Source organism: Oreochromis niloticus, linkage group LG11 (assembly GCF_001858045.2).
Source record: "Oreochromis niloticus isolate F11D_XX linkage group LG11, O_niloticus_UMD_NMBU, whole genome shotgun sequence".
NCBI classification, from domain to species: Eukaryota; Metazoa; Chordata; class Actinopteri; order Cichliformes; family Cichlidae; genus Oreochromis; species Oreochromis niloticus.
The window spans coordinates 17,693,974-17,721,374 of record NC_031976.2 but is presented as its reverse complement, the minus strand read 5'-3'; the positions used below and the strand labels follow the sequence as shown (position 1 = coordinate 17,721,374).

The window sequence follows — 27,401 nt, the reverse complement described above, 5'->3', positions numbered from 1 at the left end:
TCTGCAAAGAAGAGTGGGCCAAAATTCCTCCACAGCGGTGTGAAAGACTCATTGCCAGCTTACACGAACACTTGATTGAGGTTCTTGTTGCCAAGTGTGGCAACACCAGTTATTAGGTTTAGGGGGCAATTACATTTTCACACAGAGCCAGGTAGGTTTGAATATTTCTTTTGCTTAATAAATGTCATGTAAGCATCATGTGAAAACTGCAGTTTGAATTTGCTAAGATTCGCTTTGTCTAATATCAAAATTTCTTTAACGATCTGAAACATTCAAACGTGACAAATATGCAAAAAACAAACAAACAAACAAACAAAAAACTTTGAAATGAGGAAGGGGCAAGTGCTTTTTGTGCTGTGTATGATTTGGAAAAAAGAAACTAATGGCCATACCAAGAATCTGCATTTTCCCCTACAGGACAGGGAGCACATTGCTTTTCCAGCATTCTATTCTGTGGATTCATATTATTCAAGCGTTTTTCCACCCAAAGCTGTTAGAGCAGTCATTTAACTGGGAATAAGTTTTTTAAATGCTCTCCTCGTGATGCCTGCTCAGCCAATCCCAGTCCCCTAGGGGCGGGGGTCCACCCCCCGGCAAGCATCTGAGGAAGAAGGGGCTCCTCGGGCTCAGCTTCTGCCAGATTTGGCTACCCAGTACCACCACCAGATGACTGTCAGTGCGCATTTCCAATTGGCAGGAGGGAGAGAGAAGTAAACCGAGGAGACCGATCGGGGAAGAGTGTGTGTGTGTGAGAGAGAGAGAGAAGCGGGAGTGAGTGTGTTATAGAGGGAACAGAGTGAGAGACTCCAGCGGAGGGGCGAGAGGTAACTTCACCGAGGTTATCACTGCGCACTGTCGAGGTGGAGTGATCGCTTTTTTTTTTTCGCGCAGCATGCTGAAGCAGGTTACAAAGTGGACTCTGGATGAACCTTCTGATTGAAACGCCCGATTCTCTAATGGACTGCTGGAGAGCACAGTGAGGCGAGAGCTGTGCCACAGTGGCAAGGAACGGAGACTGGGAAAGAAGCTGATGCAGAGGGGAAAGTTACCAACTGTGGAGATGTATTGCTAACTGCGAGTTTACTGACTGCTCGGACCATTCTGAGTCGTTTCTTTAAACTGGATGCTATTGTAGACGAATCTCCGGTGATCCCGAGCCCGGTGCCGCGGTGGACCATAACCAGCTCAGTCGCATAGACGGAGCGAGACTCTTTCCATAGAACACAATCAGCGGCAAGAGCAACTAAAATGTCTTCGTTATACCTCATCTTTTGCGTGATGGTCACAGGTAAGACACTCTTTTGTTTGCTATCATTTAACCACCCGGGTCCTTATTAACGGGGAAGGATGGACCGCGCTCCGTGCTGGCGCGCTGCGTCAAGCCATTCAGTGCGCTGCTGTAGTAGTGTGGGCATCTGATCTGCTGCAATGCTACATTTCACTGCTGTTAATTGCCGGTAAATGTTTAATTAGTTCTGAAAGAGTGATTACATCAGGAGGTTTCTCTGTCTGCGAGCAGTCCTTGATGAGAAATGGCACTGCGTAAGTGAGATTTGCAGTGATTTTTGCCCCCCTGATCTTATTCAAACATCGGAAGGCTGAGCGAAGTGAGCTTTCTTGTTTTTAATGGAAAGGCTCAGAATCATGGTACGAGGGTGCACAGACGGAAAGTTTCACTTATTTTATTTCTTAAATCTGGGGACCGGTTGCGCCTGACCGCAGTGTTTCTCCACACGCGAGTGTCTTTTAAATAAAATGCTTTTTTTTTGTTTGTTTTTTTAAACGAGGCTCGTCGAGAATGCGCATTTAAGCAGGTGATAACAGAACAACTAAAGCTGGGAATGAGACAGCTCATTGCAGCTCCCTGCATCTTTTTTTTGTTTGCCCTGAAGTTGGCCGGTGTTGCACACGCTGCACTCCCTTAAACAAAAAGAAGGGGAAAACACAAAAGCCAGAGGGGGTTTCTGCTGAGCTGACAGGATTGCGTCTAAAGTTTCTTTTCCTTTCATGTGGTGCGTAAACGGGCAAAAACGGACACGGTGTATCTTCCAACGGGGACTACACGGTCTCCCGAGGACACGCATTTGAGATGGTGAGAGTGAGTGCGGGGAAGAGGGGGAGGCAGCGCGAAAGCGAAGGGGCAGAGAGAATGAGGGAGACACAAACTAGAGAGGGAGAGCATTTGTTTTTCTTGAGACGGGCAGACATAATGCACCTGTTTGCCCCCACCCTCTCTCTCCTACACAAACACCACCACCACGCCCTGTTGCTTTTTTATTGGCAGAACAGAGTTTATGAGTGATTATAACAAAGTCTGCTCATTCTGCCCCCAGACCTTCCAGTATCGAGATTTCAAAATGCTTTAATTTTGAAGGAGTTGTGAGGAGAAAAAAAATGTTTTTGATGCACGTCTTGTTTTGAAAATGCGACTTGTCAGCTTTTGTGTTCCCTCCACACTTCAACGTTGTAACTTATTATTAGTTATCCTGTAATGGAATTAACAGAACGATGCCGAAAACAGATGTTTTTAGGCGTAAATGCAATTATTACGAAACAAAAACAAACAAACAAAAAAAAGCAAGCAGGCTTTCTGAACAGCTGCTACAATTTATTTGAATCGTTTTGTGCTGCTCTTGTTGCAGAAAAGACGCTTTCGGCAATTAACACTGAGCAACTGTTGACTTATCAGCATTTTTCAGCGTCGATAAACTAGAGCGCGGTATTAACACTTTGGGAGGAGGAAAAATAATAATTAAATTTGAATGCAAGAGAATAGACAACAACATCGCACTAAACACAGATGTTCTCCGGGGTGAGTGGAGGAAGAGGAGCGTGGGGAGGCAGGAAAGATAGCATAATGAAATTGAAATCCTTTAGGCTTTATTGTATTTTCGCCTCAGACGGACTTTCACCAAGAGCCCAAGCGTGCCAAATGACCATGTGTTGTGCGTACATCTTTACCTTCAGCGTGGTTTTGTCATCATTCAAGGCTCGGGGGAAGAATGTGAAACCAGTAAACCTCCACTCCCTGATAGACTAGCAACAGCTGGATGAGAAGGAGCAGTAGCCAGACAGTGGCATATTTTCCGGACCCCAACACACACACACACACTCTCCCCCCTTTCACACTCAAGCACACAAATAATGAAAATGGTAACAGCTGCCCTAATTAGAACCTAAGAGACCCTAGACCTCATTTATTGTGTCAGTCTTATAAAGAGTCACAGATGCTCAAAATTCTTTGCACTCATAAATGTATTTTGTGGTATCCAAATTTGGCTCCAACACATGGACTCACTTTGAAATTTATGTATGGCATATTGCATACATTTTGTAAGTATGTAGTCTGTACTACAACACAGATAATTTACTTTCCCGGATAGTCCCCTGGGCTCCCACAGGAATTGGATTCCACACTGAATCAGTATTCCGAGTAATCTTCAGTGAGCTCTTCTTTGGAACCTTTTGCTTTGGGTCGCTTGCGTCTCATCGGGCCAAGTTCAAAGGCTGTGAGCTGAGATTACAAGTTTCTCTCCATTCCTCTTAAGTCGTGTCGCCACTCATGTTTCACTATAGTGTGGCAGTGTGGAAATTTTCCACCTTGCTTCTTCTCACAGCATTTTATTTTATTTTTTATTTTTTGCCCGGTCGCAGAATGTGTGACTGTGGAACACGGGGACAGGAGAGCGTATCTGGTTAATGGGCCGCAGGCAGATGGGAGACTTTCACTGACGGTTGAAAGCCTGTTCGCATTCATACCTCATACAGACACAAACATAGAAATAAACTCGAGCCGAGAAAGTGATAAATGCAGCCCCAGCTCCCTCCTCCCCGCATTACCACCCTGGGTTTTCCCATTACCAGATTTGTCTTTAAAATATAGAGTACAACGATGCTTGAGGATGCAGTGACAACATGGCCTGGGAGGTTTTGTTTTAGGGAGCTGCGCATATTTTATGAACTGCTGTTTTGCTGCTCTTTGAATTCTTTCGGAGGGGAGTCAGACTGAAGACAAAGTTGGGGGGTGGAAGATGGAAGGAGAGTCTTAAAGGAGGGGTAAGACTTGGATGTGTCACCAGTGTCTTGAAGATTAAGCGGACAAGCAGCGGGTAAACACAGAAGAAGACCGCTGAGCATTGTTAACCTTTTCCCTGTCTTGTTAGTCTTGTGTCTGTCGCACAAACACACACACAAACAAACCAATGCGCTCTCTTTCTGCCTCCGTTTTACCTCCTCTCCCTGTATCATGCTCCTTTCTTTTCTTTTCCTCTGTGATAAAAAAGATCGGAGATAAAGTGAGAGAGACTAAGTGCCAGAAAGTTTGGAGGTAAGAACTGTAGCCAGCCAGGGAGGAGTGTAAGATATGAGGTGCACCAAGTGCAGACACAGCAGAATCTGAATGCAGCTGACTCTTGAACAGAAGTGCCTTGCAAAATTTAGGAGACAAAGTCAGGGCAAAGATAGATAACATGTGGTCAACTCGATGTTCAGTCCGTGTTGCTCGTTTTTAACGCTGTATCTGAAATTTCTAGATTGCCACAAAACTAGACACAAAATGAAAGATTCACATGTGCTTTTTTATATTTTAAACTTTATCCCAACATGTGCATTTTAAGAGTTTTGCCAAGATTACTGTAGGTCAGTTGATGACTGGAAGAATATTTTTAGAGCAAGGCATCCAGTTTTTCTTTTTCACAAATGATGTGGTCATGCAAACACACACACGCACAGGCACACCCAAGCCGACAGAAATGAATGTCCAAAATCTGCAATAAAGACCTGTTATTTCCTTTCATCCCGAAGACCCGTCATGCACACGAGGCATTGTCTTTCTGCTGTTCTTCATATCCTCCGAGCCCCCCTTCCTGCACACACACTTGCAGCATTTTTACGGAAGGAGAAACTGGATTGAGAAAGGAAACAATGGGGCTTCATAATGTTGCTCATCTCTAATCAGCTTTGCCATGTGGGTAAACACAGATAAAGAACTTGGCAGTGTGTCCCGAGGCTTTGTTATCAGCTGTTAGCAACTTAAGTGGATGTGCGCACTGGTATGGCTCAACACAGGAAGCTCAAGTAGCCAGGTAGCAAACTGTTGATGACACTTGGCCTCTTTGGTATTATTTTTAACTCTTCCCACCCATCCTCCTTTTGTCTTCACTCTCTCCTTGTGTCTGTCTGCACATCCTCAGCGTGTCTTCCTCTGAGGTGGTTTGAGGAGCCGGAAAGGATATGACAGGGAACAGGACAATGGGAGCTTCCTGCCATTTTCCTAGAGTCTTCTTCCCCAGTTGTGACTCTTCGGGGCTGTGTTGTGAGCATACACACGGGCGGGGACGGCACAAATTTGTTGACTCTTTCATTCTTCTGTACAAACACAGTAATGGAAAGAACAGAGAGAGGAAGAAAGTGGGATTAATTCCGTGCATGTCATTAGAACAGGCCCCCAAGGGAAAGAGTTGAATTTATACAGTAGCAGCTATTTTAAGAAAGACTTGTATTGCATTTATCTCCCCCCTAAAATGCAAGTGTCACTTCCTTTTGCAGAGATATATCACCATTTCAAAAGACCTTAAGCCCAGAAACCAACATACAACAGATGCACTAGACCACACATTCATTTTTATTTTCCAATCAATTCTTGCCCTGCAAGACAAGAATTTCATATCTCCTGCCGAGACGCAGAAACCAACAGCAAATTGAAATTTATCTTCTGCGTTGCAGCAATATCTGTTCCTGTGCTATCTTCACCAGCCGCTTTCCTTAACCTTGTATTAAAGATAGCTTTATTGGAGTAGAATTCTGGCAGCTGGGAAGAGTTTCAGGAAAAAGAAAAAAGTTCAGTTGGGAATCCCATCAGACAACATTTATTTAGCACTAGATGCAGATTTATTTTACTTCTATTTTTACTCTCTTTGCATGAACTATGATTGGCAGTGGCACTTGATTAGAAGGAGATGTGAAATATTCAGCAGAGTGCACTAGGGCTTATATGGCGTGTGCACATCATCCAGAAATGAATCACAAGGAGCTCACGGAAGCAACACCCTGAACACACACGCGCACCCACAGAGGTCAAGGGCGCACGCTGGGGCTGTGGATGATGAGCCGAGATGAGTGTTTGGCATCTTCAGGGCTGTGTGCTCTTTCTGGAGCGATTAGTCAAAGTCCAACTGTCTAATTAATGATGCTCCAGCTCTCAGGACATGTCATCTCCTTAACCAGCTAAGGGTAAAAAACACATTCAAGGAAACAAGAAACTGTCTGCCTGCTGCTCACTTTATTAGATATGGAAAGAGTGTGTACCCTTGTGGGAATAAATATTCCAACTACTTGTTCCTTGAAGAAGTCCACGCTCACTCCTTATTCTCCTTTTCATCTCTCCACCCTGTCAGTTGAAACTGCCTGGAACGCCGTGGCTAATATTGTGTTGGTGACTCAACCATTAACCAAAATAGTGGGTTGGTTGTGGCTTGTCCTTGTCTTCCTCTGCACAATGAAAGATTGTCCTGTGCTGCTGCTGCTGTTGTTCTTCCTATTGTTGGAAGAGACTGTGTGAAGGATTGGAGAAAGTGTAGCCGTGTCTTTTATTTACATTTCTTCTGCGGAGAATTTCAGACAGGGCTGAGAAACTCTCGCTGGGAGGTCTGCGAGAGAAGGCAACCAATTTGCTATCAACTGAGGGATGTCAGTCAAAGCGTATTGATCAAGCCTTTAACTGCAGCTCCCTCAATGGCAAAACATGTTAATGTTATCGAGCCGTGTTGAGACGTGAGTAGCAGCGAAGTGTGTGTGTGTGTGTGTGGGTGGGAGGGTGTTTTGTAGAGATGGGTGGCAGTTAACTGGTTGAAGGGTGTGTCTCTCCCTTTCTCTCTCCTGAAGTCTGCTTTTGGCAAAAGAAAGCTGATGCAAAAACAACAATGGGCTCAGCATGAGAATAGGGGGAGGAAGAGAAAGGGAGCAGAGGGAGGCAGAGGGGGTCAAAGGGATTTACTGCCAGGAGCCTAGAATTTCAGGTAATGGATATGCTTGTTTCAGTGGAAACCAAACCTGCTGTTTTTCTTTGAGCATGGCAGAGGTGAAAAAACAAAAAAAGAAAAGTTGTAACTGACTGCAAGTCCGAGGGGGATTAATAGCACCTCAGGCTAAACATTACATCTCAAGTGTACACTTGAATGCAAAGAAAGTGATTGTGTGCCTACCTGTGTTTGTGTGTGTGTGTGTGTGTGTGTGTGTGTGCTGGAGGTGGGTTGGGTGGGGGGGAAGCAGGTGTGTGAGAGAGAAGTAAGGGAGGCGTATGCTGGAAAGAAGCTTTTCTGCCACATTCCTGCGAAGCAGCATCAGCGAGGAGGGCAAGAACACATGGCTAAGTGCTTCCCAAGCTGGCTGAGGTAAACCTAACACCCCTCCTGGAGGAAGCAGCCCAACCATTGTTCCAGCACATTGCACCCGTCTGACTGAGGCATCCTAGTGCTGTGCAGATCCCAGGGGGCTGGAAAGAGAACGAAGCAGAGGAGGAGGAGGAGAGGGACTGATTGTTCCCTGCTCAGACTATCCACAGATGGGGCTATGGCACAGGATGCTTGCTGTTTGCTTTAGAAAGTCCCAAGCGTTTGCTTTGCAGTCATGGTGTATAGAATGCTCTTGGGGATAGAGGAGAAGAGAGTTCTTGCGGAGACAACAGCAGGGGAAGGGAAAGAGACAAGGCAAGGGGGAGAAAGAGAAAGAAAGGTATAGGGAAAAAAGGGAGCCTGCTTAATATGATGTCAGTGTGAATATAGTGTCATTGGCAAGAAGGGAAGACGGATGATACAGCCATACAGTGATCGGGTAGTTGGGCGAAAGAGTGCTCAAGTCCTCCCCTGTATCCAAACAGAGACATATAGAGCCGAAGATAATGGAGAAGGGAGGGAGAGTAAAGGGAGTGAGTGAGGGAGAGGAAAAAAGGAAGGGATGAGATGCAGGGAACCCAGGCTGCATCCATCATGTGGTTTGGTGCAGAAGCCATTTGTACCTATTGTTCTCTATAATTTGTTTTCTCAGAGCCTGCAATGGGAGGGGTGAAGGGGAGACACAAAGCTATGGCAGCCATTTATTTTTGCACTAATTGCATAAGTGAGACAGCATAATTAGACATATAGCTAAACAGACAATAGGCCGAGAGATTCGCAGAGGGAGATAGACAGGGAGGTGTAGATAGATCCGAATAGATGAGAGGCCTGGCCCTCTCCATTTCAAATTCAAGAGTACGAGGGAACATGTTAAACGCAGTAAAGGGGATGGAGAGGGATAAAGGGAAAGGAAAAGGGAGAGTAAAGGAGACGGGCCGATAGAAGGGATAAAAGATAAGAGGGAGGGAGGGAGAGAAAAGCCCTCTTCACAGACTGCACTTTGAGGTGCGGCCCAGTGCCGCCGGAATAGTCACCTCATTTAATACACCTGCTCAGCGGGGAGGGGAGGGAAAAGTATAAGGAGATGTTGTAAAGGAAAAGAGAAAAAGGGCACAAGAGAAGAGAGGGAAGAGGAAACAGATCTCATCTCAGCTTCTTCAGATCAAAGGCAGAGAGTGGCTACAGAAGGCTGTTTGTTGTGGCTTGTTTGGGAGGGTCTCTGTCTCTGTGGGGTCATGGGTTCACCCGGTCTGCTATTTTGTTCAGGCGGCATTACGCTGCAGCGCAGCCACACACCGAACGCTTCGCAGGCTACTTCATCACCTGAACAATTGTTTTTAAGAGACTTTTTTCTGTTGTTCTTTTTTTACGAAGCGATCAAGCAGCAGGAACGCTGATTAGCAGATGGAGACTGCCTGCTTTAGAGGACAGAGAAGTTAAAAATTTGTTAAAACTATCACAGTTTAGGAAGAAAAATAAAAGCAGCAATGTTTGCAGCTGACTGGACCGTGATTTCAGCAGATTTTGCTATGTTAGATTCTCTTTGTGTGCTAATGGAGTCGTGCATCTGCTCAGGTCCTTGTGTAGGCGGTGCATGGGTGTGCTGAACATGTCATGTAGCCTTTTAGGACTGTAGTACAGGGAAAGATAAATAGGCCCTTAATGAAGCCGCACAATCACAGGCAAGTTAAAACAGCTAACCGAAGATTGAGGGGCAGTCAGGCCTGATTGGAGGGCTATTGAAGCCGGTCAAGAGAAGCTCTTGCGTCGTCACACTATAGATTAGCCACTCACTCCACTATAGACCTCAGCCTAACTACCCTTCTTTCTCTAAAGCAGTCCTCTGACACTCTATAGTGGCTCAAGTCAACTCCATGATTGTTCTGGGGGAGTTCTTTAAAAGCCAATTTAAACTCAGTTCTTTGTTTAACTCCCCAGGAACTCAAGCTGGGACATATTGTATTGGCCGTGTGTGTTTGTGTGCGACTGAGTGTGTCTGTGCCCTTTTGTGGCTTAGATTTGGTGGTGTTTTTTTGTTTTGTGTGTGTGTGTTTGTGTGTGTGTGTGTGTGTGTGTGTGTGTGTGTGTGAGTCTTTGAGCATGTGATGTTTAGTTAAAAAAGAACTGGGTGTATCTCGGAACTGGCAGAGACTAGTTTTGTGGGTGAAAGAGAGGGTGCATGAGAGAAATCAATGGCCCAATTCAACCTATTACAGCCATGACTGTTGCTGTAATGGTGTGGAAATGGACAGTAGTCATGTGGATCCCTTTTATATCTCCGGGCTTAGATCACAAGTGAAGCTGTGATTCATTTCCTCCCAGCTTTGATTTTTTAAAAAAAGTACTCTGAGTATTTCAAAGAGTCCCTCACATGATGGTGAGAAGGAAAAAGAAATATCCCTTCGTTTTTGTGGAATTGTGGAAACCTCTTTTTCTGCCAGGTTTGCCGAAGGACAAACACAACACTGGGCTGCAGTTTTTTTCCTCAACAAATAATGGCTCTTCCAGACTTCTCTCCTTCCAGCTGTTGCCTCTTTGATCCCAGGTAGCATGTTAACAAGCAGTGCCTTCATGGAGTACCCTTAACATCAGTATGTGTATTCACATTAAGGTGTGAGAGTGTGCGCATTCGTGTCTGTGTTTGCACATGCATGGCTTCAAAGTTTGTGTGCGGATTTTCACACCAATTAACGAATTGCTTTATATGTTCGCTGAGGTGACGATGGCCTGTCTCCGGTGGGGCGCTGGATTTTTTTTTTTTTTTTTTTTGCCTGCTTCAGTGATAACTCAAGGTGGGCTGGACCTTCTTTCACACTAACTCATTAATGATACCGGTCTAATTAGTGCCTGTGGCTCCAGACAGGGGGGCCCTGGAAGACACAGCACCATTGTGAGCTGGCCTAATCAGGGGACCACTCAAAAGACCGAGGACCCACTGCACCAGTGAGAAAGTTCACACATATAGAGAGACCTGCCTGGACTCACACTCAAATTAACGTGTTGGTTCATTGGGGTAGGAGTATAAAAAAAAGAAAAAAAGAAAAGTGGTTATATTTTCAGATTTCTGACCATTGAGGATAGGTTATTTGCTCATTCCCATTTAGCTTCCTCTCTCCCTCTGGTAGTGCTCCTCCCGAGGGCGATGCAGAAATATGATTTAGCTCTCCTTCATCTCTTCATCCCTCTTTTTCACTCCAGATAATTCAATCTGTTTAATATCAAATAATCTCTCACAATTTTTCAGCCTGTTTTAACCTTATCGCTCAAACAGCTACCTCAGGGAGCTGGGCCTCGTTCCACCTTGTTAAAAAAGGGGGGGAGTGAGGGGGGGAGCAGAGAGGAAGAGGTAGCCCAGGAAAAGAAGGATGGCAAATAGCTCTCCAAGGAGTGCTTTTAAATGCCTCTGTTTGCCATTCTCATGGGCCATATGTGAAAGAGTGGGCAAATAGATTCAAAGATAGGAGAATACTAAAAAGGAGACAGCGATACCGGGAACAATAAAGGGAAAGACAGAAACAATCTACAAGAATTTAGTGGAGAGTAGGTGATGTGAGTTGTGGAACTTGAGGTTTGGGTCCCTAACTTGTGTCCCACAGCACTTAACATGCCCCTGGCCATCTCTCCTGGCAGTTAATTAGAATCCAATAAGGTTGCCGCCTGTTGGTCATTGTTCCTCCAGTGTGTTTACCCTTTCCAGAGGCTCCATTCGCTGCTTAATCTGCCGAGAAGCTGAATGTCAATAGGTGAGGCCAAGACTCCAGAGCCCTGCGAGAGAGGGAGAGACGGAGCAAAAAAGGAGGGGAAGGAGTGAGAATCAGGGGGAGTGAAGGGAAGAGGTCATTATTCTCGTTCCCCTCAATATTGTTCTCTGACGTTCCATTTCTGTTGCAACCCCATCCAGCCTCCCCCCATCTCTCTCTCTTGCATCTCTTCTCCTCTTCTTTTCTTCTCACTTCTAATCCGTCCTCTTGATTGTTCTAAGCTGCTTTCAGCCCCTGGGAGGGTGGGGGGCTTTGGAGTCTGTTTTAATTAAGATTTAAAAGACGACTCCCTCAAGAAGGGAGATTTAAGAGCAGGATGGACTAAGCAAAGTAAATAAGCGAAGGTAGGACAGATTGTAGAGATGTCTCAGCAAATATCAGAAATCGGTAAAAGGAGAATGTGAAAAAGCTATTATTTAACACGCGGGACACGCCCACACATTAATGCAAACACAGGCAGACACTGAGGCATTTGGATGGATAAGCCAAATTGGATTTTTTTTTTTTGTAATCACACGGCACAATCTATATAGATTGATCTAAACTTCCTGTGATTCATACCATATCCTGTGAGGGTGATATGGGATCAGTGGTAACCAGCAGGCAAGCCGAGGGAGTTATCGCCACACTCTGTCTAATGATCGATCATCTCACACGATGAGCTTAAGAGCCTGTAACGCCTCACTTGTTTATCAGAGCCCCGAACTAGAATGTTTTCCATAAATGTGACCAGCAAAGAAACTCTTGTTTTGCAGATAGATAGATACAATGCATGAAAGGGAGGAGAGAGCTCAGGGGGGCATGTTTTAAAAGCTAAAATGTTTGTTTTTTTTGTAGCATAATCAGATATGGTTTGAAGCTAAACTGATTTTTCTTTGCATTACATTTGGGTTTTAGTGTTGCACCTCGCAAACATAAGAGATACTCCAGATTAGACCTGCCCTTACTGGTTGCAGCCTGCAGGAGGCAGGAGACGAGACACCTGCTTGCCTGCTGTGCGTTCTTCTGACTGTTAACCACACTATTCTCACATCAGCTCAACTGGCCATCAAACAGACTTTACACTATCGATCTGGCGGGACCGTATAATGTCGGCTTCAACTTCACGGGACAATTGCGTCCCTCGGATGCAGCGTCATCATCGGTGTCTAGAAAAGTTCTGAGGTGCAGCTGGATGCGTGAAAAGGCTGGGCACTTAACAGTCACATCACACCGTGACAAAAGGAGATTTCTCTCCAGAAGCCTGGCCACCAGAGATACCAGCTTTGCTTTACTTTTGCCATGCAAACAGCGTGTTACAAAGTGTTATGCTGAGGAGCGGTGCGTCACTGCAGCCCAAGAGCAGGCATGCGTTACATGTTTGGTAAAACAGTCACATAACAGTGCATCTGCCTCAACTGCAAACTGCGCATTCTTAAGGTCGAGTAAAAGCCGCTAAGAAAACACACCCCAAGACAAAACACACAATAAAGTGTTTAACTTCATTAAACCACAGACTTCGGTGCAGCCGGTAAGGTGTTAAAGGCCAGGCAAGGGTCGAGAGCCCGACCCATGGCATTCTCTGCTGTGATACATCCCAACACACAGCCACCATATGTCCGGGGTTTCACAGTCAATGAGCCAACCCACCCACTGTGACAAAGACCCATTCACACCCAGTTGACTCTAAGGAAATCTGCAATGCCATGGTATGATTAGGACAGAATGCAGCACTGGCGCAGACCTCGGCCGTTAGAGAAAAACAATAGACTAGAACAAACGCAGAAATAAAAGGACTGTTAGGGAAGAAGGGGTATCTAGACAAAGAACTTTAAAAAGCACTTTGAGCGGATAAACGTAAGAATGATCTTGCCCTCAGCCTGCTACAGCTCCATCGCTTGCCTCCATCAAAGCCCCCTGAGACTCCCCGACACACTCTGCCTCCGTCACTCACAACTCTCTTAATAAGGCCAGCAGTAAACGGCAAGAAAAATATGCAGGGATGAAAGATCCTTCTCTCATGTTCTCGCTTTGAGGATGTATTTCCGGGTGTCAGGGGAAGGTGGAGAAATGCAGCTTTAGAGTAATGCTGCATTTTAATAGAAACAATAAACTGCTTATAAAATAATATTTTGTGTCCCATATCCTGTTGTGTGTAGCAACAGCTCTGGGAACTTTTTTTTTTTTTGGCAGACATGAAAAACCCACCTAGGAGAAAACCTCATGCCAAAGAATAAAGAGTGCAGAGCTCCTGGGGGAGAGATATATCTCACATATATTCGTTCACCGCAGCGATTAATATCTAGGAAAAAAAGGTCAAACCCGACTTGAAACGGTCCAGTATATCACAGTTACATTTGGAGGCGGCGTTTCATACATCAATCCCTGCTGTGATGTCTCATCAGCCTGGTCACACTGGGGAGACCCACGCTGCAGATTATCAAAGATTGATGGGGTGTCCTAGTTAAAGACAGGGGAGGAGAGATGACTGGTTAGTGGCAGGAACTATACCCTGATCCTTTTCAGAGGTGATGATTGGAGGGCTCGCATGGCAATGTCTAGCCCAGTGCAAACATCATCACTGCATCTGACTTGTGTCGGGCTTCACCGCCGTATAACCCAGAGACCTGACCACGGGGGAACTTGCAGAGGTAGCAGTTTGGAGGAAGCAGGGGAGGGGGTCGCTGCTCTCATGCGATGCATTGCTAATGTCTGACTCAGGAAGCTCAAATGAAGTTCTGAACTTTGCATTTCCTCCCCTCCGCTTCCATCCTCATCATCATCCTCCTCTTTATCAGAAGACAAAACAAACTGACAGAACAAACAGGCAGATTATCCTAAATCCTTTTTTCTCTCTCTCTCTAACACACAGCCTCAAAATCTCTTATCCACTGTTCACTGTCATCCTACCCATTTCTTGTTCCGAGTGCTTGCTTAATAATTAATTGATTAATTAGTTCGCTCATTAATCATTTATTCATTAATCATGGCCTGATTTTTCTAGAGGAAGTGGTGCAATCTGAAAAAAAAAAAAACCCCTGACTTCACATTTCACTCTAATTATGCTCCTTTTACTAATCAACGCTTAAGAAATCGAGTTTCAGGAAATTAGTTTTCCCCTTCCCTTCTTTTTCTCAGCACAAAGCAGAACGTATTGAGGTCGGCAGGTAACATCCCCCTCCCCTCCGCCCACCCCCCCACCGCCACCCTCTCACTTTCTTGTGTTCTGGAAGCTCTTAGTCATCAGGAATTTTAAAGGAATGTTTCAAGTAACGGGCAATCTGATGAACAGAATATAAAATTGATGTTAAATTAAAACTCGCACTTTCATCTCCTCTGGATGAGGAAAAAAAAAAAAGAGTAGGAATTCTGGTCACGGACTATCCTGAGACAGTGATTAATACGCGGCAATTTGAAGGCTGTTTGTAAGAACAGAGAGGTGGCAGCATTGTGAATCACACACTTATTCTCTTCACCGGATTCACGGGTCTCCCAGGAGAGGAGGTAATTTGTTTAATCGCCAAGAGTTATGTTCTCCGGACAGAGAGATGGGAAGATAGGACCGTTCAGAAATATGCTCCGCAACGTGGCGTGAGCGCGAGAGGGAGAGCGCAGAGAAATATTGTGAACAGGTTTAATTAGGAGTGTTTGTGTGCCTTTGTGTTCCTGTTGGATGCAGAGTTCACTACAGAGCTCAGCTGCTTTCTCTGAAGAGGCTCTTGTCAGCTGCTGACAAAAAAGAATTATGCATCAAATTAAAGAGAGCTCCACTGAAATGGAGGCAAGTCGGGCATTAACCTCTAAGCTTTAAAAAGCACACATATTAAGCAACACTAATGAGACTCTCATTGAGCTGCCTGTGTTTTATATTCAAACACACACAAAAGCGCGGCTTTGACTTGCAGTGTGCCGTTGCAGCTTCTCAATGAGGTTGTCTTTTTTATTTATCTCACCAGCAGCAAACACTGCGTAAGTGAACAATAGCGTAGATGGCCCCTTTACTGTAATAAGATGCATACATTTACAACATTACCACCCTCATTAAAAAATAATAATAATAAAGGGGAAAAAAAGTATTAATTATGAAACGCACTACTTCCTATCGCGAAGAGCCGAGGGGGTCTCCACTGGGCTCAATTAGGGAGAGCAGGCCGCAAATCCCTTGACTAAATTAATTGATACCCCAGAGCATTAGAGCCAGAGTCCCAGTACCGAATCTGTGCAGAGAATCCCTTTGTTTTCATTTCCACTGCATTTTTTTAAAGCAAGATATGGAAGCAATTTTCACATTATCTCTTCATTGTTTTATGGATTTTAACGTGTCATTTATTGATATATTTGTTTTGTTTACTTGTTTTATGGCGGCAGCTGAGATTGAAAAGATTTGCCATTTTTTTTCTACCCCCCCGACTCCTGTCTCATCTTTGAGCTGCCTCACTGCCACATGTTGTGAACCACTGCTATTTTATCCACCATGTCAGCTGTTATGCACACACTAAACCACGGCTTTTGCAAGCAGCGCAAGAAGTTAATGATGTAAAAGCACAGTGAATTATATTGAAAGCCCTTCCATCCAAACACTGGCGAAAATGGGAGGGGTGGGGGTTGGGGGGTAGCCAGAGAGAGAAATTGGGATATAGAGACAGAAAGAAAGAGAGAGAGAGAAAGCAAAGAGCAAATAGGGGTTGGTGACGTGCGGGGGGGGGGGGCAGAAGAGGGCTGGAACTGTGACACAGATCCCGCCAGCAGCTGTCTTGTGGTGGAAACACCAGGGGGTAAGCAGGAGCACAATGACAAGACTAGCTCAATCAACATCTTGTCAACATTGCTGGCTGATGTGTACAGACAATTTCATACCACTGCCACTGACTCCCTCCCCTTTTTCTCTCCTTTTTATATGGCTTTTTTATTTCCTGTCCTCCTGCCAGCCAGCCAGTCACTTACTATCTGTCTGCATGGAGTCAGCTCTCAGCTCCCCTAGCTCTCGGCTTCAGTGTAGGGGAGCTGTTTAAAAAAGCCGTGCTGGAATTATACTCGGAGAGATGCTTTTGCCCACTAGAAACCCTAAAGATATGGGCCTCTGACACTGAGTGCGCATCAATGTGCTCATGTGAGTGGCAAGTGTGAGAAGACAGTATAAGAATGGGTGTATTTATGGCACATTGTCGGGCACTGCAGCACACTGACTGTGCGAACCATTCACGTGCACTCACACGCTGACTATGTCACATCAGCAGTCTTGGGTTCTTACCCAGCCTCCCTTTTTCTTCCCTCACTCCTTCCTCTCCCCGTATGCATACCACTCTATTACACTATCCACTGCATCTGTTAGCAGCTACCCAGGGAGAACCTCGGCTGCTGCTCGCCCATGCGATCAGCCTCACTGCTGCCCTGATGTGTGCAGCGCCCTATTCCAGCAGGGGAAAAAACCTCATGGTGACAGCCTCGGAGACAGACTGATTACAGCATTCCATCAATCCCCTCTCAGGCTCGCTCCTTTGCAATTGGAAGCTGACAGGAGCCCACTTTTTCCATTTTTACCTTACCTCAGTTTTTTTCTGGTCTTTCTAAAATATAGTGCCTCTTTTTTTTTGCTGTTGTTCCCCCCCTACTCTGCTTTCTTGAGTGTTGTGTTGACAAGCTGACACAAACCCCTGTGATTTTCACACCAGGGATGCAGAGAGCGAGAGAAAAGGGACAGGGGAAGGGGATACAGGATAGAGTAGAGGAAGGGATGGGGACTGAAAGTGCAAGGGAGAGTCTGGCAAGAGATGACAGCTGACACAGAGTCTGGAAAAGCAGAGTGATGGCAGGAAGAGCGACGGAGAAAGCAAATCAACAATTAGTAGCACCTTATATAACTCGCAAGGTTGGGGGGGCTGGTAAGTATTGATTTCAGGTATCATGGTTCACTGAGTGTGGTCGTAAAGGTGATGAGCAGAGGAATGAGGGGATCGGGCTGGATTGTGAATGGATGCAGGAATGGGAGAGAATGCCCGCAGTTGGGGTTTCGGCAGAACACCGGGGGGGGTTGGGTGGATGAGCGGGTCTACTCTCTAAAAAGGGGCCTAGGTCTGAGCCAAGATTTTCACAATGGAATAAAGGCTGAAAGGGGAGGCTAGGAGGATTAAACTCCAGCAAAACAGCTCTTAAAAAGCTGTTAGGATGCAATTTGGGCACAAAAAAGCAAAATGGGAGAGAAGATAGTGAGAGTGGGCGGTTGGGAGTGCAGCTGAAATGCAATGTGGGAGAGAAAAGATGGAAGAGATGCTCAGTTGCATTAAGGTACGCTAGATGCAGACATCTGCAGAGGCACAGGGTGAAGCTGTTTGCAACAGTTAAAGAAAAATACAGATGTGCTCACCCATATAGTGCATGTGATGGGGCGGGTGGCCATACTGCCATGGGCTGGTGGGTGGTATCTGTTGTTAGCGCCTTTCAAGCCCCTTAGAAGTTCTATGAGAGTCACGGAAATGAGCTTAGTAGCCAGATCAAACATAAGATGGGTGCCGTGTCCCCTTTGGGACATACTCTTTGGTTCAGCTACTACTCAGCATTACTCTCTGTTTATATGCACACACAAGCACACATACACACACACACAGGAAAAGGAAGACAAAAGAGGCTGACTCAAAACAAAGGGATAATAATTCCATACAGAGAGAAATGGAGCTCCCATTTTCCAGCCCGATTTAGAAGCCTTATCTAGACAAGGCACAATGGATGGCATTTGGAGAAAGTGGTTGTTTATTCCAAGCTTGACACTTTTTTGCCAATTGCCTTGTTTTGTAATGTTTTTTTGTCTGCTTTTCCTCCTCATTTTCTCATCTCTGGCTCTTATTGTGGGAAAACTCACACCAGCTGGGCTCGGGAGTCTTTGCCGTTAGCATAGGGCTGAAATGCAAGTAGATATCGGGTGCTATTTTTTTTTCTTTTTAGCATTTTGAATTATTACTGCACAGAGCAAATTGTCCAGTCAAGTTGAGAGCACTTACATTTATAGACCCCACAGGACTGGATGTTGTACTCTTCGTACTGGATGGGAATGAGGACATGGCAAAAAAAAATCGGGACTAAAATAGGGACTCTTTGCAAACACTGCCATCAGCAGCTGAGTGTCATTGTAAAACATAGGAAAATGAACAGAGCGGAGAGGCTGATGTTATTTTATTTTTCATTTGAAGGTTCCGACTTATGCACTTAAATTGACTTTTATGCCCTCAAATAATAAATAAATGAATAGCAGCTAAGTTTTTTTTTTATTTTTGATTTTATCAGACAGTGTAACTGATTGTTAGTGCAATGATTTGGCTGTAAATGCACTGTGTGTTAGAGCCACATTTTATCTAAAGGTCAACACAAACACACACAATCTTGTTTCTGTAGCCCAGAGGGACTCCCTCATTGATAATGCATTTCTTATCCCCTTGCCTTCACCTTATCCATCACAATAAATGAATGCCTAATCCTAATGGCAGCGTTACACTTTCCACTTTACCAAGTACGTGAGAGTAAGCTTGGATCCTACTGGTGCAAATTTTGTCATGAGGGCTGAACGCAAGACTCCACAGGGGGTGTCCGAGCGCCCTTGAGTTTGTTGTGACCGCAGCTTGTCCACACAGAAACTACAGTACAGCAGCAACAACAACGCTTTCGGACCATGACATTGAACGACTACTTGTCTGGGTATCCGCAGTTATCCACGTAACCTTAACTTAATGCTATCCCTGACCCTAAAGCCAAGTCTTAAGCCTCAAAAAGCAGTCCATACCTCTGGGGACCTTGATTTTTGTTCCCACAGTGACACAAGTCCCCACGGGTTTGTGTGCAGTCAGGTTAAAGTCCCCACCGGGATAAATGCACACGAAACACACACACGTACGTATGCACGCGCGCTCGCACACGCAGAATGACTGCTTCAATCTATTTCTATCAAGGCAGATGTCCAGTGGAGGACGGATCATTGCCGACATCTGTCCATCCCTTCCTGATCCTTCCTGATGTGAGCGCATCCCCTATCAGTTCAGATGAAGGAGAGAGAGCAAGCAGTTCCAGGGTCAACGCAAAGCTCTTTAATAGGTTTCGCCCAAGTCGGGGAGGCTGTTTTGCACTTAACACCAACCATGTGACAGAAACAGCAAAGTCACTGTGTCAAAGTAACTGCTAAATGTGCCCTCCAGTGCCTGACAAGTTGCTTACCCTATTAACGCTGCCCCAACCTCCACACTCATTCACACGTTGAGATGAAACGGCAGATATAAACATACATAGCCCATTTTCAGAGAGGCAAACACACACTCAGCACTCGGTGTCAGGCAGAAATGCACACACACACAGACACACACAAACTTAGCCCCATGTGCATCCAGCGGTGTGAAATGATATTCCATTTTGAGAAATCCGGATTAAAATGTATCTGGCCAAATGTGTTTTTGACCTTGTTACTAGGGGACGGAAAAGCACTCACGCACATACATATACGCACAGCAAGGTGAGAAAGAGCGAATATTGCATTTTTGGTGTCAGTGTCACATTTAAGCACACAACGTGTTGTATAACTAATCTACTCTGCACATATTTACCTGCGCAGCAATCGAGACAACGCGATAAATAAACTCACATCCTCTGCAGAAATGTTGGAATTTCAAGGGGATTCAAGTCTTTCTTTGCGACTGCGATTCAACTGCAGCCAATAGACAAGCTCCCCATTTTTAGTCTGCTGAAAATCACCGAAAACTATTTGTGTGTTTTCGTTTGTGTACATGCATGTGTGTACGTGACACTGCAGCATACCAAGAACAAGCCTCCTCACACCCACAGCTCCCTACTTCTTCTGACTGCTTCTCCTCCACTACTTCTTTGTCTGGTTCCGTTCCTCCCTCTCTCCCTGTCAGAAATGTATTCATGTAATTAAGCTGCTAATACACCGTCAAAGAATTGTCTAATTCAGCAAGGAGGAATTAAAGGAATCTGGCATGAGTCATTAGCCAGTCGAGATGTTCTGTTGAGCATTTTCAATAAGGGATCTGGAGAGCAATGAATCACTCATATGGCGTGAAGACATTCTCTACAGCACATGCTCCGTACTCTATATTTGTACGGCTGCATATGCGTGAGTGTCTGTGCGTATGGTGTTAATTGCCATTTGTGAGCATGAGAAATCGTACGTGGGCGAGGTAAAGAGAAGTAATTCAATGCATGTAATCCATCTAAACAATCAACCAATGCAGTGAACTATTACCCATTGTAAACATTTAGATACTCTGGGCAAGATACTTAATTACAATCAATGTTTGTACTGTTGCAAGTACAAAGAGGAAAATCCCCCAACTCGCTTTGCAACGGAAGGAAAATGAAAACGCTCAATAGCTCATAACGGCAGAATGTAAGGGACAGGCGGGCAGACTGTTAAAACAGCATTTTTTTGAAGGTATGACTGGAAAATGCCAGCCTTCGGTAAATGCCTAATGGCCTTCACTCGAAGACGTTTCACTTCTTATTGACGCTCTCAAATTGGCCTCTTTTGATCCCCAGTGCGTGACACACATACAGCAGTCTACCTGTTTGCACCCACAGCTCAATCGGCTTTTAAAGCTCTTTCATAAAAATGATGTACAGGGAGACAATACTGGAGAGCCGACATGCATTGTTCTCTCATCTTTTTTTTTTTACATCTCGACTCGATCTATTAACACCTCGTTTGGCCCAGATGGAGAGTAACAGACAATGGGAGCATGTGAAAATGGATTTCGAGGCAGTTGTCGAGAGCCACAACGGTCTAAAGTGTTGAGCGCTCATGTTCCTGATGAGCTCACTGTTTGGCGGCTTTAATCGTGCTGTTGGATGACAGAGGCAGGAGGGTGCAAAGGGGTGAGGGAGGCAAAGGGTAGGGTTCAGTCCTGAGATGAAGTGGTTAATTGAGTGCAGGATAAACAGTGCCAACAACCACGGAAGCCCCTCAACACACCACCCCTTCAGAAAAGAAAAACTAGAAAGAATGGAGGGTAAAAGAAGGGGAGGATAACACGGGGTGGGGGAAGAGAAAAGGGGTGAGGGAGAGAGAAAATCCCAGCTACCCTCTGGGGGGAAAAGCTGCTATTGAAAAGCTATTAAACTTGCATTTAGCAGGATTGATTAGAAATGAAGAGGCCTATTAAAAGAGAGGGACAAGAGGACAATAGCGCGTCTCTGGCCGCCGTATGTTGCCCTCCTTTCAGTGGCTTTCTTCATGTTGGGAGGGAGGGGGGATCCTGTCTGTTTAAGCGTTCCCACCAAGAGAAGCAGTTCGGGGTGGGGGGAGTGGGGGCTTAGCACTGCCTGAATAGAACCCTCTTTATCTTCCACCGTCCCCCTTCCCTTCCATTCTCCACCGAGCAACAAAGAGAGGAGAATGAGGGAAGGTTTTTTAAGTCCCCTTCCCAGCTCACACAGACATCCTACTTAGATAACCAACCAACTGCCTTTCTCCCTCTCACCTCCTGCCTTCCCTTACGAATTAGTTCCCTCTGGAGTGCTGCCATCTTCCCCCCTGCCAGTGGGGTTTGTAATACACAATCTTAAGCATAGTGGCACAAACTGTAGGAGCTGCGAATCCGTATTCACGCTGTGTTTCTGCATGCGTGTGAAGGCAAGCCAGCCAATCCGGGGAGACTTTGACTTAAACACAGCAGCGAAACGGCGGCAGCGGTGGCGGCAGTTGTCTCCGCTGACTTTCAGCAAGCTCGAATGAACGGGTCCCCCGGGAACTTTAATGGAGTTTTGATTGTTTAACATCCGTTTTTACAAAAAGCACATTGAAGGAGTGGCTGTGTTTTCTCTCCACAAGCGTGTTTGCTTCATGTCAGTGAGCATGTAACCATATGGTCTTGGGAAAGAGTTAAATAAGTTATGAGTAACAGCTGACTCTTCCTCTTAGAAGACGCATTTGTAGTGGGGGAACAAATAATATTTTCACACATGTCCATTCTCCCACCAAGTGCTGTGGTAACAGGAGAGTAAGCTGAGCAGTTTGTGTCAGTCTGCTTTTTTTTTTTTTAATAGTTGCATTATTTTGTCCAGAGAAAGTTTCACTTTCCTCGTGATGCGTCTCTGCTGGCACTGCAGAAATCTACTGTGATTACATTTTCTGAATTGAGTACGTCGAGATTTTATACCCATTTTGTGACTCTCGGTATGAATTTGCAATTTGCCATCAAGGAAAAGGTCAATTTAAAGATTTTAGATGTTCACGTTGTCTCTTTTTTATTTTTTTTCCAGCAGCCACCCAAGCAGCCTACTTCTCCCAGCAGCCCCAGGACCAGGTGGTTGTATCCGGTCAGTCGGTGACCCTGCCTTGTGTCATCGTGGGTTACCGGGGAATGGTACAGTGGACCAAAGATGGCCTGGCACTGGGAGGAGAGAGAGATCTACCAGGTATTATCACTGACTTCTTCTTTCCAGCCCCCTCCTTTTTCTTCTCCTGCCCTCTCTGTGTTTAGTGCTCTCTCTGTCTCTGTCTGTCCTGCTGCAATTAATGCCAGGCCTCATTAGAAATCAAGTCTCTCTCTGTCAACCTTTGGGGTTTTACACAAATGAATGGTGAGTGAACAATGTACTGCAGACAGGTCGGCTACTGCTGCACACACCGAACTTTAATTTGTTGTTTAGCATTTTAACTCTTGTAAGAAGGTGGATAATCAATTGGCTTTTGCCACACATTGACATTTAAATGTGTGGCTGACTAGCGTAAAGGTGGAGAAGCTTCCTCTTGACCTTAGCCACCCCATCTTCATTGTGCCTGCATTTAAAGGACAGTCTTCCCATGCAGCAGCCTCCTCACGTGTTGCATCTCTAGGCTCACGCTGCTCTGCTAACTCAATGGCTCAATGCCTGGCCCTGTGAGGTGCTGCTTGCTTTCATTTGTGTCTTAAAGAGCCTTGCCACGTTTCTTTTGGCTTTGTTCGGGGCACAAGTCTGTTCATTTTATAGTCCTTTCATTATGTGTTTGTTGTTGGTTGGTTTGTTTGTCTCTGACTCTATTCTCTGTGCTGGCTTCATGCAGGCTGGACACGCTATTCCTTAATGGGCGACCCGCTATCAGGCGAGCACAGCTTGCAGATCGATTCAGCAGAGTTGGCGGATGACGCGGTGTATGAGTGTCAGGCTACACAGGCAGCGCTTCGCTCCCACCGTGCCAAGCTCACTGTACTAGGTAAGATACACAGCTCACGCATGATCCTCACAGCCGGCCCTTGTGCCAAGGCCTGCAGGCTGGCAGTGCATGGGAAAAATCAGGGGAGTGTCTTCATTGCAGAGCATAAAAGCTTGCAGACAACTACCCTAATAATACATGTTCATCCCATGAAATGAATCACTTTCAAAACACAACATTAAATGTCTTAAACTTCATAGTTTGTTTGTTTGTTTCTTTTCAATCAGCACTTAAAGATAACACTATCCTACAGTTTCCGAGTGGAAAACATGCCTTGAAAGCATAATTCAAACCAAATAAGACTCAACCATGAGAAGAAGAAGAAAAAAAAAGAAACACCAGCACTCTTAGTCGCGATAATCAAGACTCTCGACGTCTAGGGTAATGTGATTGCTGCAGTCACAAATGACTTGCGTAGTCGCTTGAAAGTCTGCATAGTTAGCACATTTTACAGTGAGCCACAACATTTGTCAACCGCACGGCGGTTTTTACATTAACGTGATGTGAGTGATCTACTTCTTCACACAGACCTTCAGAGGTGGGGTGAGGTGGAGCGGAGTGGGGTAGGGATGGGGGAGTACGGGGAGGAGGGGGGCCAGATCTTTTGGGAATTGGAGTTGACATAGTACTGCTGGCATCTTGTGGCATGAAAAGGAATATCACTCTATAAATTAGCCCTGTCAATTGCCCATAAATGGACCTGCAAGGCAAGCATTTTTCATCAAGAAAGGAAAACTCAAAGGGAACAATTATACAGATCTGTTGCTGCAGCTTATGTGAACATTTCTCCACAAAGACCCTGCTGTCACTGAATCCATCCGTTGCATGGAGGTGTCTGTTCAAAGTCGCTGAGGCAGAGTGACAAGTGGTGCAGATAGCGCTACATTGGGAGGGCAAATTGAGTGGTAGGTAGAAACATTTCAGCTAAATGAACAGAATCTAAGGACTCACCCGAGCTCGTCTGCCCACCTTTATCTGCCTCGTGTCACCGTCAAAAGCTGCGCAGCGTAGCGCGAAGCAGTGTGGTCGCCACATGCCCACACACAACCAGAGAGATGCATGTGTGGAGGCAGTCATGAAAACTTGATAAAACTGCCTCTTCAACATTAAATGCACTCTCGAAAGACCAAGCCCGACACCGAGGCTGGTGCTTCATGAACATTATGTGCATTTCATAAACACATAAATGAAATCAGATGCATTGCTCATGCTTTTGTGTGGACACGAGGAGGGAGCGTGTGCCTAACTTGTGAGTGTATGTGCGTGTCTGTGTGTGCGTAAATCAATGTGGCCAGATGAGACCAAAGCAATCCTGCACAGTCAAAGGAGTCAACGGTGGGAGTGCAGTCAGGGGAATCGGCATGGAAATTAAAATCACCTAGCACTCGGATTCCATTAGTGTCCGTGCCGCGGCAGCGGAAGGACCTCTGACAATTCAGATACACACAGTGAAATTGGTTCGGTAGAGGGTGCAAGAAAGGCCAGCACAAACCCCATGTTTACGCCTTCCCTTATTGGTTGGGGAGATAGACGCCTTCATCAGGGGTGGCACGCTTGGCTTGACAGTGGTGCGTGCGAAACCATGCAAATAAATGAACAAATAAGCAATTCAGTTGAAACATCACTCTGCAACAGTAAGAGCAAATAGAGCAATAATGCTAGCCCCAAGAAAGGAAATAAATAAGTTTGAGTGTGTGTGTGCTTTTTTTTTTTTCACCAAATGACAACAGCTCTCGGCCTTTTCTCCTGTCTGAAACTACACCTTGTTAAATAGACACTTGGCAATAAGAAGGTATTGTTATATATTGACGATGGGCTAAGAGCAACAGCAAGCTCAATATCAGTAATGCGTCTTTGCGGTTCTGCGCTTGCCCGGAGCTGCAATGAGTCTTTTTGTTTTGAGCTGTATGTTTGTTTCTGCTTTACAGTTCCTCCCTCTGACCCTGTGGTGGAAGGCGGCCCCGTTGTACGTCTCAAGGCCCACACACCGCACAACCTCACCTGCAGAGCCTCAGGAGCCAAACCTGCTGCTGAAATCACCTGGTACAGAGATGGAGAAGTCATGGAAACTGCAATTTATTCCAAGGTACAGTGAGAACAGATCCGCACTTTGCATTATCATTCAATCACCACACACCTACACAATATTACAAACTGTAACAGCGGGCAAAAATAAATGCAAAGCTATTCAAAAACAGAAATATTTTCTCTCGGGGTATAATACTCCTATCTTTTTCCTCATTTCTGTTTGGATGCTTTTTTTCTCCATCTATCTTTCACGGTATCTCACACTTTCTTTTTCCATCGCCACCCTTTCCTCACAAGATTTGTTCGCTTACTCTCTGCAGTCCCCCTCCCGCATCCACTCATTCCTGACCCCCCCTATCCACCCCACCCCTTCCACCCTAGCTTCTCTCCTTCCCCACCCCACCTCACCCCACACCACCTCAGCCCTCTTCACTCTCTACTCCCTCCCCTTTTTTTGCTCACTAATGCAGCCACACTACAGCATAACTGGAGCATGCCAAAGCTCAGACAGGCATGAGTGTTTCATACAGTAGAGTTTCTGCAAAGAAGAAATCACCCACAACAATTGTAAAAACACAATGGGGATGCGCCAGAGCGTAAGCCAGCCGCGGCTGGGAAAGTGTCACATTTTTCATGCTCTCTGACCACGCTAAACGATGCTAAACGCCACATTTAAGGAGGCGAGAGCCCACAGTGAGGAGGGAAGGAAGCTGGCTACAGGGGGAGAGAGAGGAGATGAGATGAGATGTGGAGGGGAGGAATAGAAAGGGGTGGGGGGAGTGAAGACAGAGCAAAGTGTTGTTAATAGCTTTGTGAAAATAAAAAAAAGAACGAAAGAACAAGAGAATTTCTAACGTTTAGGAGTGAAACTGGGGGTAGGCAGTGCTCTGTCCAAGTGAGAGCTGGCGACAGGGAGGGATGTGATTTGATCTAGCAGAAAAATGCTTTTTGTGTGTCTGGCTTAGAAAATGGAAGACCTGCTCCATTGATCTGGCTGTCCAGGGAAAAGGTTCAGCTCGCCCCTGCTCTTTTCCAATGATGTGTGACACCCCTCCCTCGCTGTCACCAACCCAAAAAAAAAGGACACACAGGCAGCTCAGCTTTCACTTTCTTTTGTTTTGTTTTTTTTCTCGTGTATGAGGAAGAGAGGAAGAAAGTGAGAGAGCAGTGAGCCATATCCTCAGAATCTACACCTTTCCTCACTTAGGCGTATTGATTTCTGTGAGCAGTAAATAGATTTAAAAGATGATGACAAACAAGGAGCGCTGACTGGGAACACTCTCAGAAATGTGGGAACAGCACAATATCCCCTGCTGCATCATAAAATATATGATTTAAGTGCCATGCCAAGGAACAGGATGGCGATTTTTAATGCTTCACGCATGAAAAAAATAAAATAAGACTGGCAGTGTGTAAATGGTGAAGTCACTAATGACATGCGACTTGGTTGTGTGACGCTGAGCTGATTTTTACTCACCTCTTCGTTTTTGTCCTTCCTCGTAGTCCCTAATGGAAGATGGGAAGAGGGAAGCGGCTGTCAGTATGCTTCCGATCATTCCAGAGGACAGTGACTCCGGACGCACCTACACCTGCAGGGTTCTTAACCCAGCTGCCCCTGCTGGACGACAGACATCAGTCACTATCAATGTCCAGCGTGAGTCCAGCATCCACCTGCCTACAAACACTCTGAAATTATAAATGTGCAGCATGCAGTCACCGGTGTTCTGTGGAGAAGAATGAATGCTTTTGCCAAGTCATGCATGTCAGTGACATGAATATTTCTGCTTCTCACAGACCCCCCTTCAGTGACTCTGTCAGTCCAGCCTCAGACTGTAACAGAGGGAGCCAAGGTTCTCTTCATCTGCTCTGCCTCAGCCAATCCTGAAATCACTGGATACAGGTATCTGTCTTTTCTGTGTCCACTCTAAACCTCTGCGTTCCACTGAGACATAAAAACCTAATAAAATGAATTTTATAAGCTGCAAAAATGTTATAAACTGAGACAAAAAGATGCCAAGTAGACTCTGTGGATTAAATGGGCTGTTTGATTGG

The 27,401-nt window shown here is 45.5% G+C and overlaps 1 protein-coding gene and 1 long non-coding RNA gene across 4 annotated transcripts in view; one reads left to right on the top strand and one right to left on the bottom strand.

The window, feature by feature from the left end:
• The first annotated feature begins 610 nt into the window (after nt 1–610).
• Nucleotides 611–27,401, top strand: part of kirrel3l (kirre like nephrin family adhesion molecule 3, like) — a 33,871-nt gene continuing 7,080 nt past the window's right edge. Inside the window, exons 1-6 of one of the 3 annotated variants that reach the window (XM_025911541.1) lie at nt 611–1,288; nt 22,391–22,543; nt 23,172–23,321; nt 25,250–25,407; nt 26,853–27,003; nt 27,144–27,249. In XM_025911541.1, the coding sequence (XP_025767326.1) occupies nt 1,249–1,288; nt 22,391–22,543; nt 23,172–23,321; nt 25,250–25,407; nt 26,853–27,003; nt 27,144–27,249 (758 nt within the window). In that variant the 5' untranslated portion in view covers nt 611–1,248. Of the gene's footprint in view, nt 1,289–22,387; nt 22,544–23,171; nt 23,322–25,249; nt 25,408–26,852; nt 27,004–27,143; nt 27,250–27,401 lie in introns of all 3 variants that reach the window. The other 2 variants (XM_005472498.4, XM_005472500.4) reach the window with 2 other exon arrangements.
• LOC109204223 (uncharacterized) lies at nt 4,479–27,204 on the bottom strand. The gene is made up of 3 exons (XR_002063793.2): nt 27,067–27,204; nt 26,827–26,967; nt 4,479–5,367 (listed from the first exon to the last, which is right to left on the bottom strand). It is a non-coding gene; the product is annotated as an uncharacterized LOC109204223 (long non-coding RNA).